Raw genomic sequence first — 16,502 nt, 5'->3', positions numbered from 1 at the left:
GGGGGGGGGGAGCTTTCAACTCATGAATGCTTGTTAACTGCAAATCCTTTTTCATTTTTTCTAGATAATGGATGAAACACACAAACGCACAAACACACACAGAGACCCCGATCCTTCCTTCTTTGTCTGCTTGGAGGTTTTTGGGATGTATGGTACCACACCACATTTTAAACACTAGGTGTCAGAGTTACATATTGCTCCTTTAAAAATCTGAACTGCTTTCAGATTTTAAGTCGTCCAGATGCGATGCATGACGTTTCAGCTCCCGTTTTGCATCCCTAAAAAGAGAGAAATGAACCCACGCGTAAACGGCATCGGGCCTCCCTCTCTCACCATGACTTTGAAGGGACTGCGTGGGATGTTTTCCCCTCCGAAGCGCACGTAGATGACGTAGTTTCCAGGCGCCAGCGCGGTGTAGAAGATGTCGAAGGTGCCGTCCTCGTTCTCCAGCACCTCGGCCTCCACCTCGCTGCCATCGGGCTGAACGACCACGCAGCTCACCTTCCCTTTCCCAGCACCCTTAGTGTTCACCACCAGGCCCACCTCCTCGCCGATGGCAACCGTGGGACCAACTCCTGGACCTGAGGGAAGGGGGCGGAGGATTTTTTTTTTAAAGATACTTTCTCCCTAAACGATTCCGATGTTGTGTGTTTCTGTCTGAATGTAAGCGGTGTTCTCGTACCGGTGACGGTGCACTTGCTGGCGTCTCCGGAAGCCGTGGCGCGGACTCTGTAGGGCGATGCAGGGATGTCATCACCGCCGTACTTTATTACAATGGTGTATCTGCCTGTGCGGTCGGGGATGTAAGACACCCGATATGTACCGTCTCCGTTGTCATGGATACTGGCCTGCTTCAGTTTACCGTCTGGATCCTGCAGAAGAAAAAAGAGAACGAGAAAAAAAAAGAAGAGAGGACAGACAGTTTACGTTCGATTTCTGCTTTTGTTGTTAGTTTTTTTAAATGTATGAATTGGGGGGGTGTTTTACTGACGGTGATTAGCACGCTCAGTTGGCCCTGGCCGGCGTCCTTAGCGTCGATGTTGAACTCGACGGGGAAGCTGGCGGGGACGCCGGTTGTTAGGCCAGGACCGCTTGCTCGCACTTTGCTGGCATCGTGAGTCGGCAGAACCCGAAACTTGAAGGGACTGAAGAATAAACAGACACACTGAGGGCTCATCCAAGACGGCAAATATCATAAGACAAAAGATTTAGAGCTCCCCCTGGCGTCTGGCTGCAGTATAGGCCTTAAGCCCCGCCTCCTACATGCTAACAAATGGGACATGGGTCAAACTATAATATCATAATACTCATCAAATACCAGTGCCAGTCCACCAATCGACCTCTGAACAGACTCCAAATTACATACATCTGTCACAGGGGCTTCACTTTCATACAGCAGGAGAAGGTTGTCATAGCGACAGTACTTCTCTGTACCTGCGGGGGACGTCCTCCTCTGCGTACTTGACGGCCACAGAGTACGGCCCCTCCACAGACGGCGTGTAGGACACAGAGTGGGTCCCGTCCCCGTTGTCCTTCACCTCAGCGGGCTCTGCGAGGCCTTTAGGAGCGGTGACGGCGACGGCAAGCGGAGCCACGCCCGCCTTCCTGCAGTCCACAGTAAAGGATTGTGGGATATTAGCCCTGACACCTGAACCCACTCCTGGACCGGACACCTTGACCTTACTGGGGTCAACCACGTCTGTCACTGGGACCTTGAATGGACTTCCTGAAGAGGAAACAGGAAGAGGGAAACACAGACATTAAAATTAAAGACGTTTACGACGGCCTGTCACAAGTACCGAGTCTGAAGTCCTCCCAGGGGGGTTAGGGTTAAAGGTTTAAGTCCGACCTGGGGATCCTTTCCTGCATTCCTCCCCCCTGATTTAAGCATCTCAATAAAGTTTTCTTTAAATTTTATAGTTAGACAACGAAAGGAGCCAGTTGGGGAAGATCGGGCATTGGATCAGGTTGCCTCCTGGTCGCCTCCCCTTGGAGGTTTTCCAGGCACCCCCAACTTTGAGGAGATCCCGGGGTAGACCCAGAGCTCGCTGGAGGGATGACATATCTCATCCGGCCTGGGAATGCTTCAGGTTTCCCTAGGAGGAGCTGAAAAACATTGTGGGGGAGAGGGACGTCTGGGGCAACTAGTTTCACTGACGGCTTATTTTAAAGTGTGAAAGGGTTTATGGGTAATGTGTTTTTTTTGTACCTCCAGCCGACCAATAAACAAACATCTGTGTGTTTTAAAGGTGTTAAACACGACGAGTGTTTCCTGAACCAAGTCAATAAAACAAAGCTGCGGCTTTTAAAAGCTGAACCACATCTTTAAAAACAATCACACTGACACACTCTGCACGCCTTAAATCGACCAATAACTCCAACATCTTTTAAGCTCTGACTTGTAAACATCCTCCTAGTCTTTTTGCATCAGTGGTGGTGTAACAAGAGCACAAGATGTTAAAAGGATATCAACGTTAAAGAACGGAAATGAAAAACTGTTGAATGGGTGCAGGGAACAAATGTCCCCTCACTTCAACAAAACAAAGACAGTTTGAGTTTGAGAGTTAAAATTATACCATCCCATAATTGAAACGGACAACTTTAATGTTTCAAGGTTCCCACTCTTTTCTAGAGTTCATATTCCAGGACATTTTCAGTGACTATTTAGACGATATGACTGTAAATATTATTGGACGAGGCCTGAGTGATGTCACCCGTCTGTTCCTGCAGGGGGGCTTTGGAGGCTCATCGATGGCGGTCTCCATGCTGGAAATGCTGCCTCAGACTAACTTCTAAAGTTTTCACCACTACAGTTGTAACGTTACTTTAATGTAACCCAGCCTTACATTTCTGCATATTAAATAAATCTGCGAGGAGTGATGAGTTCGGAGCCTGGATGCCGAACTTTGTTCTGCTGCTGAAAAAAACTGAACATTTCGACATGTGTGTGGATCAAAATTTAGAAAAAAGGAGGCTGACTCTGAACTGATTGGTGGTTAAAAACAATGTTTCAACACATCATGAGAATAATGCGAGGGAGGTCTCAGTATGGAAACACTGTTCTTAAAGTCACAATAAAAAAAAAAGTCAGCTGGAAATCTTTGTTCTTAAAGTGAATGAAAGTTAAAAAAAAGAATCTCACCGGGGATGTGCTCTCCTCCGTAAGTGATGTTGACGTCATAAAGGCCAGGTGTGAAGGGGACGTACTCCACACTGCAGCTGCCATCTTTGTTGTCTTTGCAGGACATCTTCGACTCTGACGGACCCTCCACGGTGATGCCCAGACCCCCGATACCTGCCCCTCTGGTGAAGGGCGACGAGAACACAAGTATCAGCTAAAGTTTGTCCTCAGGCTCAACTCTGTCAAAATAGGACTCAAAACGTGGCTTCACAGTCTGAGTTCCTTTTTGTTCAGCGGTACCTGGTGATGATGTTGAATTTGTTTGGTTTATCAGTCAGGGCTTGTTGGAGTCCCGGGCCGGTAGCCACCACCCTGCTGGGGTCGCACCCCTCGGTCACGGACACCCTGAACGGGCTCTTTGGAACCGGAGTGTCGTCATACAGAACCTGGACGCTGTGGGCTCCTGAAATAAACACCAAGAGAGGCAGCGGGCGGATTTAAGCCGACATCACAGCAGCGGACTTTAGTAGTGAGTGCAGATTTGTGAGTAACAGTTTGAGTCCATGCTTAGGTGCAGCAGGTGTGGTACCGTTCTCAAAAGGCGTATACTCGACGCCGTAGGTCCCATCGCCGTTGTCAGCGACCTCACAGTCTGTCAGAGATCCAGACGGGTTCTTGACCTCCGCCCTCACATGGTCTCCTCCTCGCTTGGACAGAGGACGGGCGTCCACTGTGAACGCTGTGGTGGCTTCTCTGAAAATGGCTGGAGGAGAGAAAACACAAAGGAATGTTTAAGGACTTCCCGTTGACGAAGAAGCTTCATGAAGTCTGTGAAAATAACCTGGATGACCTTCTTGTAAAGTTGAGTCATACTTCTACCTTTTCCCTCCACGCCGGGTCCAAACACTTTGACCTTGGAGGTGTCCACGGCGGGATCAGCCGTGACTTTAGCGGGGAAACCAGGAACTGCCTTTCCTCCATACTTGAGCAGCAGCGTGTACATGCCCGAGGTCAGGGGGACGTAGGTCACAGTGTAGGTCCCGTCTTTGTTGTCCACCACCTCTGTCTTCGCTTTAACACCTGGAAGAAACAGACCCAGGTTAACATTTCCTCAGAGGTGAAGTCTGAATATCTCAAACACAGGAGTTCTTTTCTGCACGTTCAAACAAGTGACACCTGTAAAAGTTACATTTACCCATCAGACAGTTAAAGGACTATGCTCGTGATGTTTCTCCTTTATCACAACCGTTTGTTTCCATAAGTAAAATCAGATAATATCAACAACTAAAAGGACAATCTTTTGATATTTTGTTGTCGTTAAGAAGTACAATGCAGAGTATATTCTGTTCATGTTGGCCTTTACAAAGGACGAAAAGGTGCAGGATGAAGAAAACTTATAAAGCTGTCCTTTGTACAAGGAAAAAATAAATAAAGAAGATTTTTTATTTTTTTTTACAATAAAGTCATGCACTGTGGCCACTCTGTACTTTGTAGTTATCCTTCAAATGTTTCAAATAAAAAGCCTCGAAAAGAACTCAAACACTCCAAGGCTTCTCTTGATTTGATTAGTTTTGATCTTAATTTGAATGGAATATGTGCTTTGGGTTTATATCAACATGATGAAGTAACTTTAAGAGAGCTAACAGGAGAGGAGCAGAGAAAGACGAGGCTCCGAAGTGACCCATAATACTTTACATTAACATCTGATACTTCCTGCCGTCAGTTGGCATACGTTCAATTCAGTATATGATGAAATACTGATCAGAAAACTGGATCTGGGAGGATGCTCATGTTACCTGAGCGTGGTGCAGAACCAGTGGGACTGCTCGGGGGCGTGTCTAGTGCCGCCTCCAGGCTGAGTTCTCCTGGTCCGGCCTGGGAGCAGTCCACATTCACCACACTGGTCTCTCCAACCTGCAGAAACAACACAAGGTGGATCAGACAGGGAATGGAATAGGTCTTCATTGATCCCTTTTTTTTTTAAATAAAATCTGAGAACTGGAGGGAGCATGAAGTAGTTTCTTTATTTCAGAGTTTTCTTTTGATGTTTTCCTCGATGTTCTTCAACAAACAAATAAATAAAATAAAACAAAAACCAGAACTTTCTGCAACTTCATTCGACTCATTTCCACCACTGAATTTTTTATCAGGTGCTATATTGTCCTCCCCTGAGCCTCACCTTCGCTCTCTTCAGGCCCGACCCTGATGCCACCACCTTAGAGGGATCAAACGGCATCTGGATGTCAGATTTGAACGGAGAGCCCGGGATGTGGACCTCCTCAAACAGGATGTTAACCAGGTAGTCTCCGGGCTCGGTGGGCAGGTAGGAGACAGAGCACGTCCCGTCTCCGTTGTCAGAACACTCGATCTTTGCCTCGGTCGGACCCTCCACCGTTAGACCCAGACCTCCGGTGCCAGCACCCTTTGTGTCGATGGTGAACTCTGCAGGGTTTCCCACAAGACCTCCCTTCAGACCGGGACCAAAAGCCTTTACCTGGAGAGAGACGGACAGGAAGATGAAGAAGCCGTGAAGAAACTTTGAATGCATTTTTAGAAGTTACACAAAAAGTTTTATTTGATAGTTTTCCGTAAGTGCTCAGGTATAATTTAACGACACCCTCGTTTCCTATAATTTTTTTTTTTTTTTTAAAGCTGTAAGAATTTCTAAACTCACAACAATCAAATTGAGAAAAATATCTGAGCTACGTTGTCCCAGTCTTTTTTCTACATTTTATAGAGTTAGGGTTTGTATATTTTCCAGGTCGGTCTCCTCTTGATGACAGAGAACGCAGAATAAACTGGAAATGTTGGTTTTGATTTTACCTTGCTCGGGTCTGGAGGCAGCTGGGCCTCCACAGGGAAGGGGCTCCCTGGGATGGGGTGTCCGTCATAGGACACGTTGACAGCGTGGACCCCCTCCTCTGTGGGTGTGTACTGGACCCGACTGACTCCGGCTTTACCGGGTTGAGGCTCCGTCTTACAGGGGACGGCCTTCTGGCTGGGACTCAGCTGGTTACACACACAGGAACACACAACAACACAACAACACAGTGAGAAATGTCAGTTTCTTATATTTGACTCAATCATTCATTCATTTTAACTTTTATGCCGGCCTTCCACATCTACAATGATCTCTAAACACATCAAAAACAGAATTAAAACAATTCTAAACTGATGGCTGATCCAGAGTAAAATCAAATCAAAATCCTAGTGACATATTGGACATAAATTTTGCATTCAGCGTCACTCACCACTGCCACCTCCAGCTGACCTTGACCTCCTGCAGCCTTTGTGTCCACCATGAACTGCTGCTCCTGATTCACCTCCACTCCTGAAAGACATTCATCAGTTTATCATTAAAGTGCTAATTCATCTTCTCCAGGTTGTCAAGAAGCTTTAATCACTAAAAACTTGTTTTGCAGAGAGTGTAAAGAATGTGACTTCCTCTGGTGCGTCGTTGCTGTTCTGGACATTTTAAAAAGTTTTATTTTTACATTTAAATGTGAAGAGAATAGATGATGTCTTACTTCCTTCCATGTTGTCCACGGTGACCTTGTTCAGATCCAGCGGGGCAGCGATGTCGACCTTGAAGGGACTCTTTGCTATGGGATCTCCTCCAAACTTCACCAAGATCGTCATCTCTCCCTGAGGACAAAATGTTTCATGACTTAAGGTGAGCGATTTTGCTCCCCTTCAGTTTTGCTCCTTGGCTTGAGACGCCCTTTAGAGTGACTCCTGACAGGTGAACGCATGACGCCTCTGCATGTATTCACTGAGGCTAACGTACCTGTTGTGCAGGTGTGTGTGTGTGTGTTCCAAACATCATGTACCTGTTGTGCAGGTGTGTGTGTGTGTGTTCCAAACATCATGTACCTGTTGTGCAGGTGTGTGTGTGTTCCAAACATCATGTACCTGTTGTGCAGGTGTGTGTGTGTTGCAAACATCATGTACCTGTTGTGCAGGTGTGTGTGTGTTCCAAACATCATGTACCTGTTGTGCAGGTGTGTGTGTGTTCCAAACATCATGTACCTGTTGTGCAGGTGTGTGTGTGTTGCAAACATCATGTACCTGTTGTGCAGGTGTGTGTGTGTGTGTTGCAAACATCATGTACCTGTTGTGCAGGTGTGTGTGTGTTGCAAACATCATGTACCTGTTGTGCAGGTGTGTGTGTGTTGCAAACATCATGTACCTGTTGTGCAGGTGTGTGTGTGTTGCAAACATCATGTACCTGTTGTGCAGGTGTGTGTGTGTGTTGCAAACATCATGTACCTGTTGTGCAGGTGTGTATTTGTTGCAAACATCATGTACCTGTTGTGCAGGTGTGTGTGTGTTGCAAACATCATGTACCTGTTGTGCAGGTGTGTATTTGTTGCAAACATCATGTACCTGTTGTGCAGGTGTGTATTTGTTGCAAACATCATGTACCTGTTGTGCAGGTGTGTATTTGACGGTCTGGGAGTAGTCGTAGTTGTCGATGATGTCGAAGTCTTTGACCGGTGAGGAGAAGGAAACATCCAGTGGGGCTTTTCCTGCTCCTTTAGTCAGCACTGTGAAATGAGTCGGCTTACCGCTCTCTATACCTGCACAGGTGGAGAACGAGAAACCACACAGACACATCAGGAATTAGAAAAACATCAAACTGAATAAAGTTGCACGTGTGTGTGCGTGTGTGTGTGTGTGTGTGTGTGTGTGTGTGTGTGTGTGTGTCTCACCGGTGCGAGCCAGTCCAGGACCCTCTGCTTTGACTTTTGATGCATCGTGAGACGGCTCGACTTTGACGCTAAAGGGGCTCTGTGGGACTTCCTGTGTGGAGAAATTCATCAGAACAAACCGCCAACATCTTCACAAATTCATCCAAAGATTAAAGAAAGAGCTGTGTGTGTGTGTGTGTGTGTGTGTGTGTGTGTGTGTGTGTGTGTGTGTGTGTGTGTGTGTGTACCTTGTCAGTGAACAGGACTTTAACTGTGAGTCTTCCAGCTGCAGGAGGAATGTATTTGACCGTGAATGTGTCGTTCGCGTTCGGGATGATGTCAAACTCCACGTCAGCCTCTTGGTCACTGACCATGTTGGCCTCACACTTAATGCCCACGCTGACATCACCTGAATAAACACACACACAGACACACATTATATAAACTGAAAGGACAACATTAGGAGGATGCACAGTAGTTCTCCCCGTGCATGTGCGGGTTCTCTAGGCTCCTCCCACAGTCCCACGAGTCATACTAGTTACTCAGTTAATTAGCGACTCTAAAATTGCCCTTAGGTGTGAATGTAAGTGTGCCTTTCCTAATCCCTGATGTGCAGCTTCTTTCTTTCAGACACAGCGTCCACAAGGAGGTGCAAGAGCATCTTCGTCTTCTTCTGGTCATTCCTTTTATAATTCATGTCAGAAAACTTTGTGCAACAGTGATGCTTTTCTGTCTAGTGTAAACATCGAGCTGTAAGTCGTCAATCACAGCAGAGGAATTCAAAACATGAGAGAGATGAAGCGAGAAAAGGTGTCACCCAACAGAAACAGGTCAAATTCTTCAACCGCCTTCCCTCTGTACACTCCTCTCTCTCCTTACTTTATCTACAGACTCCCTTTGTTTCCTCAGAACGCAACACACACGAGTGTGGAAAAAACGGAAATCTAGGTTGTTAAAACTTCAGTCATTACTTTGACCTCGCAAACATTAAAAACATGTTAGCATGTTCCTTCTTAAGTTCTACTCACATTATATTTTCTCTTTATCTGTGTTACATACATTAAAATGTATAGCATACTTAATATGGAATTCAGCCTGTTTTACAGAATGATGAACAAAAATAAATCAAACACAGATTTAAAATTACAAAGAGTAGGACTGGACTGACACTATGCCGAGTTAGGTCGAGCAACAACAGAGCTCTTGATAGTCTAATGTGAAAATCCCTCCAAAAATCTTGAAATGTAAATGTCACATATTCAGCAAAATCCACTTCACCATCTTTTGGAACACAAATATGTGTCTCTTCTGTCTACAAACCCCCCAATGATGAGAAAAGTCCATCCTCTCCGTCTTTTGCCTGCTCCACTTTTCAGAAAATGTGTGCTCAAACAGGCCGTATGGCGAGTTTCCCTTCATGACATCACAAAGGGTAGTAACCCCTCCCCAAGGTGGGTGACACTCCCACAGCTAGGTGTTTCTTTTGCCCTCCAAGTCTGCCCTCTCCCCATAAACATTAGGACATGGTGAAAGAAAACCCAAACCACTCAAGACCTAAATATGAACGCATATTATAAACGTTTTGATATCAAAGCATTGCAAACAAATGTTTTAAATTACAGTTTGCACTGCAGGAGAGGGCTAGAAGTTTTTGATGTTTCAACACCAAGACATTGGGTGTCTTTAGAATTGAAACAGGTGTTTCTATATCATCTGATATTTATTAGATGTGTACTTAAGTTAAAAATTCTGGTATTGTGATAACCCTTGAAAGCTCTATTTAAAAATGAAGCTTGGACTTAAAGGTAGTCAGAGTCTGGGCTCGTGTTACATCACCTGGGAGATAATTTCCAGGTCTGTGCTGCATTATAACAAATATATACATAGCTAAATATTTGTGCAGGATTTTATGCGTTACTTTAACATGATGGTGGAAAGTTTGAAAAGTTGCAATAGTATCTGTTTGTGTTCGTCATCGGTGCAGGTGGATGAAAAGTACGATCAGTCGTGTGTGCTTCTCTGCTCTGGAAGGTCAGAGTGATGAATTTCCTGTCAGGATGTTTCTGGCTTGAGATCATCACCAGGACATACCAGGCAATGGAATGTGTGTGTGTGTGTAAACATCTTCCAAAGGCAGTTTAAAAAGAGTTTGCTGGTACATTGCAGAGTGTGTAAACTTTTAAGTGTGAGGCTCCTTTTGTGTGGTGTTTGCACACAAATGGAAACAGCTTTCACACCCAATAAAACTGTCTGCGGTGATTTCCTGTCTTAACTATTGCCGTGTGTTAGCGTGCACGTGTTTGTGTGTGTGTGTGGTGTGTGTGTTACCGTCTCCAGCTCCAGAACAGTCCACGGTGAAGTGTGTGGGCTCGTTGGCCTTCAGTCCCGTTTTCTCCACTCCAGGACCAGACACCTTCACCTTGTTGGGGTGGCTGCCTTTACCCACATTCACCTGAAAGAGCCAACAAGAAATGACATCACTAAATTTGATTTAGAAAAGGCTATTAAATACAATTTTCCCTTTTAGATCCTGAAATGTTTAAAATGAACCTTTGACACAGCATTTTAGTTTTTGGAACTCTTGCAATTAAGAATAATTAAATTGGAGTTCCACAGGGCTCCATCCTGGATCCCCTACTATTTTTTAGACTTTTTAAACTCACTCCACACATTATGTTACATGCTGTCATATGGTTTAGTTTTACTTAAATTAATGAATTATAAATTGACAAATCTTTTAAGTTTACACTTTAATTAAATTGAATCCAAAAACAACAGCTGAACAATTATAACACCCAAATGTTCACATCGGCCTTGAACCATGTATGTACTTTTTTATATGAATAATTCAGGGAGGATATATTTACATTTCAGTATAAAACTGCAACAATTTGAAAGATTACATCACTAGGAGTCCCATAAAGTAGTACCAAGTTTGTGTAATTTTTAGTTTTTAACCATGTAGGTGTCAGAAACAAAATTGTGAAGTTAGATAATGAGAGTTTTGACAACGGTTTAGAGGAATAGGAGTCTCTTCTTTTATCTGTTACTAATTTCTCTTTCGTGTCAACTCCAGCAAGGATAATGTTGTTAACTGCTACTCACGGGTTTTAAAAACAGTTCAGTAGTCAATATATCGAGGCAGATAAAACCTTCAATCTACAATCTACCACATATATGGACTAATGGACGTGAACTTGTACTGTATAGCACTTTCTAGGCTTCCAACTTCTCAAAAAGCTTTTTACACCGCACGTCACATCTACACATTCACACACTGATGGTAGAGTCTGCTATGTAAAGTGGCCATCAGTATAAACTAATCCCATTCATACGCTGACGAGCGGGAGCAATTTGGGGTTAAGTGTCTTGCCCAAGGACATATCGGACATGTGGCTGCAGAAGCTGGGGATCAAACCTGGGCCGTCCGCACTCGAGGATGTTAAGCCTCAATGCACTAACCACTTAAAAGCTAGAAAATGTTTATTTACACATTGCGTACAACCCTGTGGGGTTTTTATCTGTGTTTAAGGGAAACAAAGTCGCTGGTTTCCAATTATGCCGCCTTCTGCATTTTAATCGTTGCTAAATTTAAATTGTCTATTTTTAAAACAACAGGTTTATTATCATAAATTATATTTTCAAGTTCAATGAAATGCGTCTTTCTTGTCGTTCCTGTGTCCTTAAATAAAATGAGAAAGGGTCCCGCACACCGTCTCAACAGATCATCTGTCAAAATGTTCTATGATCAAATAAATGCCAGCGTAAAACGAGTCAGTCTGCGGGGCTCTTTAAATTCGACCTCCTCCGATGCACCGTCAAACATTCAGGTGTGCAGAGACTTTTTTCATCCCATGAGGCTGAAATCTAAAGCATGCTGAATCAATCAGCACAATCAGCGTCGAAATGATAAATGATAACACTTAAAGAAAGCTTCTAAAGAAATGAAACATGGAGGAAATGAATCTCAGAACACAGAAAAATATTTAAATGAAATGTCAGAATTTATTTGGAAACCAACCCATGAATAGATCGGAGACTGAAGTGAAAATAAATGACCTTGAAGGTGAGTACAGTTGATGATGAAGGTTAGTGTCAGTCAACATTTGTGTTACACATTCACTCTCATTAGACAAAGAAATCATACACAAATGAGCTCAGCGGGTTTCTCTCGTACATCAGGAGAAGAAGTCGTTCTGGGTCGTGCACAGAAAAGCTTGAAGCATCCTTCTTTACATTTAACTTTGTTTATCAGCCGTCTTCCATGTTTGTTTTTAGAGCTTTAAAGTGAAGGCTCCCAGCACTGAAAGTTTCATTTTTCAACGACTTATTCCAACAAAAAAACCTCAAACAAAAACTGCAGAGATTTAAATCGTCCGTGCACAAATCAGGGAGGATTTGGATTTCACATCACTTTGGGCTTACAGGCAGCGTCGATTCTAGAGTCTGTTGGGGCCTTAGGCAAAAATTAATTGGGGGGCCCTTTAACCTACGTTCATTAACATCCTGTCTGCCAGTGTCCCCACGCTTACTCCTCTTCCTTTTTTCTCTTTCTCGTTTCTAATTTTTCTTTGTTTACTTTCAATGCCAAACTTTGGGAACCGAGAGTGAGCGCTGTCAGATGAGGTTTCCTACTGTCATTGCAAAATTTGTACACGTCCTCTACAAGCTGACGAAAGTCAAGCTTTAGTTTTTGGTAGTAGGGGTCAGAACCCTCAGCACTGCAGCTCACATCAGGAAACTATCTCGGCCGGACGGAAGGGGGGGCGGGGTCAAAGCGTGCCAGGGCCGAGGAAGTGTACCATGCTTAAGACTTGTGGTGGTGAAGCATGCTTAGGAACAGTACAGAGACTTGCTTCAGGGATATAAGTATAACCCCTCGGTTAGCTCTAGATGTTCATCAAACATAGAACTTACATCCAATCAGAAGAGAATGTAAACACACACGTGTAACAGCCGTGGATGTTAGCAGCAAGGTCACATCAGGTAACATTTCTGTCAGCCATTATCTCTCCTCCATGCTGCATACCTCCCTACTTGTAATGAAAAGGAGTCACTGCTGTGTTTTTTTTTTTTTTTAGACGCTCTGAGAGCAGGGTGTGACTGTTTACTCTTCATCCATCACCTGGATCAACATAAAAGCTGCAGAAAGGTTCAGTGTGTGCCAGGCGACCTGCAGGCTGCTGCAGCTCACAACAAGCCTGCTGATTCATCACAGTGACATCAGCTTAGAAAGCTGAAATCAGACCTCTACAGACAAGTGTAGACACACCTGTGGAGGTCGAAATGATTTGTGGACCATAAAAAAAAAATCTATCATCCATCAGAGACACGAGAAGGAACGATACCCTGATCAATTTGTTCAAATGTACTCGTCATGACACGTAAAACTCTGCACTTAGCCGCTTTGTTCTCCTATCTTGTAAACTTCAGACTTTGTACCTGTGTCTCAACACAAAGGCAACATTGTCTCTGCCCAGCTTTTTGAAGCCTGTTGGCATTGTCATAAATTCCTGAAGCGAACACAAACGCAGATCCAGACGTATCTGAGGCCCGTTGGAATTGTCTCATAAACGTATTCGCCCTGCGGGTGAGTCCATGAAACATGAGCAGACGGCTGATAAACAACGTTAAGAGTGATACAGACAGATCTCTGAAAATGTGATTGAAAGACTAAATGAAAGGTGCAAAGAAGACAAGATGGTGCATACTTCATCTGTGGAGTGAAAACCTTTTCACTGAGTCGGCTTTATGGTCATTTTATCGCCTACATCTCATTACTGACCAATTTGTTCGGATGAAAATGTTTATCTTTAGTTCATGTTTGACGTTGATGCTTTTAATGGTTTTAAAGGCGTACTGTGTGACTTTTCAGAGCAGATTTTCAGATCAAAACAAATTGAGCTCCCGCCTCCCCTCCCGACGCCAGACTTCCCCCATGCCTCCCGTCCTTCTCCACCAGCAGGGTCAGGGATTCTGCGATCCATTTCAAGTAACAATATGAATCTCAAGGATGATTCTGTTGTAGCATTTGTCTTTTTTAGGCTGTAGAAAGTTTTTTCTTGTGTTCTGAAAGTCTGTTGGCTCTTCTTCAGATGTACTCTTGCGACGACACTCCCGTTTTAAAGCACCTTGTCACGGCTTCCCTGAGTGGGCGGGGCCGCCGCTCTTCCCCCCCACGTGGTGGCAGGGCTAACGGTTGGACAGGGAGGGGTTCACTGCAACATGTTTCAAACATGTTTGTTTTTTTCTGTAAGTGAAACGTCTATGTGAACACAGACGAGATCAGCAAATCCAGAGGGAGTTTGACTACACTCTTCTCGCTCTCTTTAAGAACCTTTCACGCCACGATTTGTTTACAGAGAGCGTATTTGATTTTCACAATATTAGTATTCAGAATGTCGCACATTATGCCTTTAAAAGATGCTGCTTTAAAGTAAAGTTATAAAAAATGAAAAGGTTTTCATTCAACAGGAACAAATTAGACTTCATAACAGATAAGAATCACATGCAGTAAAGACGACAGCACTCTTCACTTATCTGAACCTCTCAGGATCCAAATATTTTGTGTTCACACAATCCTTCTAACCAGCGTTACTTTTTCCAAAACACTTCACAGATCACTCTCGTGTCACAGGCATACATTGAGGACCCACTGAAAACAGCTCTGCGACCCGCTTTTGGTTCCCGACCCACCAGGTAAATGGTAAATGGACTTGAGCTTGTATGTTTCTTTTCTGGTCTTCTGACTTCTCAAAAGAGCTTTTACACCGCAGGTCACACCTACACATTCACACACTGATGGTAGAGGCTGCTGAGTAAAGTAACTAATCACATTCATACACAATCACACACGCTGCCAACGAAGCAGCAGGAGCAACTTGGGGTTAAGTGTCTTGCCCAAGGACACATCCTCATAAGGCTGCAGGAGATGAGGATTGAAGCCCCGACCCTCCAGTTGAGAGACGACAGACTCTACCAATTGAGCCACAGCCGCCCCCAGTTGAGAACCAATGGTTTTAGTTATGAATTATTTTTATTCATATTTCATGTTTGTTGCATGGACAGCGTGCTTGTAGCCTCTCTACTCTGTATCACAGATTTAAAGCACCAGATCTGAGCCCCAAAAAGTGCAATCGGTCAAAGTAGAATCAGTCCCTCCTCAGATGTTTTTTTATTACTTGATAAGTTTCAAATCTTTGGATCAGAGAGGGTCAGATAAGTGAAGCTCAAACAACAAAAAGTGTCACAAATTACAAAAAAGGAAAAGTGAGTTACAGTGCAGATCAGACTGGTTAGTGCACAAGGTAATTTTTAAAATGACATTAAAACAACATCAGCTCCAAATAAAAAGAAAGAAAGTGAGTGAGTGAGTGAGTGAGTGAGTGAGTGAGTGAGTGAGTGCTGATCTCAAACACAAAGGGAGGTGGTTACAGAGCACAGACGGGTTACAGAGTGATGAGGAAGGTTGATAAATGAACACTGTGAAATGTGAAATTTGATTTCCTTCTTTAACGCCGTCTTTAAAGCGTGTGCTCTGATTGGTCTGCGTGCAGCCAATCTAAGAGCCATACCTCTCCTCGGTATACGTAGTGATGATAATCAGAGGTTTCTTACTTTTACTGCTCGCACCTTTACGTTTGGACTGCACCGCCTCTAAACGTCCCTCCAGAACACTTTGCTCTGATTGGACGACGCTGATGCTCTCTGCCTTAACTAAAGATTCTGATTGGACGATCTTAACGCTCTCTGCCTCGAAAGCGTCCTTGGATTTGAGCAGGATATCGCTTCTTGTGGCGACAGGGCGCTGTGATTGGCTGCTTACCCTGAAGGGGCTGTTCAGGATGCCGACTCCTCCCCAGGCGACGGACACGGTGTGTTTGAGCGAGGAGGCCGGCGTGTAGGAGCAGGAGTACAGCCCGTCACCTTTGCTCCTCACCTTGACCTCCACAGGGAGACCCTCGGCGTCCTGCCAGAGAGACAAAAGAGGTCAAAGCTTCCGGAAAAACAAACTGAAGTCTTAACATGTAGCTTAAAAAAAAAAACAGAAAGGTGTGCATGTCTGTACTCACTGAGAGAGAAAAGGTTTCAGTGTCTCACCTGAGCTGAGATCTTCAGAGGTCCCTTCCCAGCATCCTTAGCGCTGACAGTGAACTCAGCAGGTTGGTTGACCAAGCAGCCGGTTTTCTCGAGCCCCGGACCGTAAGCTTTGACCTGCAAATCAGAAAACCAGCACGTGTTAAGAGGACCAGAATTCATTCAGAGGTTTCCAACAACTTGCAAGGCCAAAATCATGCCGATCGACACATCACCCTTTCTTCTCATTTTTCAAAGTCAACCTGCAGGAGTTGCAGCGCTGCGGTTTGTAACTTATCTGTGACAAGAAGATTTTCTTCCCCGCAGCTAGAGCGAGTACAAACAGCAGCTGACCCAGGAGTAAAGACACAGGACTCATACACAAAGTCACACCTAAAATTTGGCTGAATTTTTCACGCCCAACTTTTTCAGGACTTTTTTTTCCCCTGTCAGCCTCCTGAACTTCAGAACTGAAGTGTGAGCACAGGTAAATTCACAGTGAGCAGGCGGGCATGGAGGCTAACATTTACATCCTGTGACCACTGCAGGAGAGGAGTTTTAAATCCGATCTCAAGAAATGGCTGTTAAAATAATTTGTAGATCTATACATTGTT

At 44.4% G+C, this 16,502-nt stretch overlaps 1 protein-coding gene across 2 annotated transcripts in view; it reads right to left on the bottom strand.

Moving 5' to 3' along the window:
- Positions 1-16,502, bottom strand: part of flnbl (filamin B, like) — a 73,858-nt gene that overhangs the window by 16,652 nt on the left and 40,704 nt on the right. For both annotated transcript variants that reach the window (XM_061041734.1, XM_061041735.1), the window contains exons 14-32: positions 15,913-16,026; positions 15,638-15,781; positions 10,141-10,264; positions 8,061-8,221; positions 7,834-7,924; positions 7,547-7,701; positions 6,649-6,766; positions 6,373-6,452; positions 5,945-6,130; positions 5,301-5,615; positions 4,918-5,035; positions 4,001-4,201; positions 3,711-3,884; positions 3,422-3,584; positions 3,143-3,303; positions 1,435-1,726; positions 992-1,145; positions 683-872; positions 334-581 (exon numbers count right to left, since the gene is read on the bottom strand). In XM_061041734.1, the coding sequence (XP_060897717.1) occupies positions 334-581; positions 683-872; positions 992-1,145; positions 1,435-1,726; positions 3,143-3,303; positions 3,422-3,584; positions 3,711-3,884; positions 4,001-4,201; positions 4,918-5,035; positions 5,301-5,615; positions 5,945-6,130; positions 6,373-6,452; positions 6,649-6,766; positions 7,547-7,701; positions 7,834-7,924; positions 8,061-8,221; positions 10,141-10,264; positions 15,638-15,781; positions 15,913-16,026 (3,189 nt within the window). The remainder of the gene's footprint in view (positions 1-333; positions 582-682; positions 873-991; positions 1,146-1,434; positions 1,727-3,142; positions 3,304-3,421; positions 3,585-3,710; positions 3,885-4,000; positions 4,202-4,917; positions 5,036-5,300; positions 5,616-5,944; positions 6,131-6,372; positions 6,453-6,648; positions 6,767-7,546; positions 7,702-7,833; positions 7,925-8,060; positions 8,222-10,140; positions 10,265-15,637; positions 15,782-15,912; positions 16,027-16,502) is intronic.

The sequence above is a fragment of the Labrus mixtus genome, chromosome 7 (genome assembly GCF_963584025.1).
Source record: "Labrus mixtus chromosome 7, fLabMix1.1, whole genome shotgun sequence".
Taxonomy (NCBI): domain Eukaryota; kingdom Metazoa; phylum Chordata; class Actinopteri; order Labriformes; family Labridae; genus Labrus; species Labrus mixtus.
Note: the sequence above shows the minus strand (reverse complement) of the source record. Positions and strands in the feature narration are given on the sequence as shown.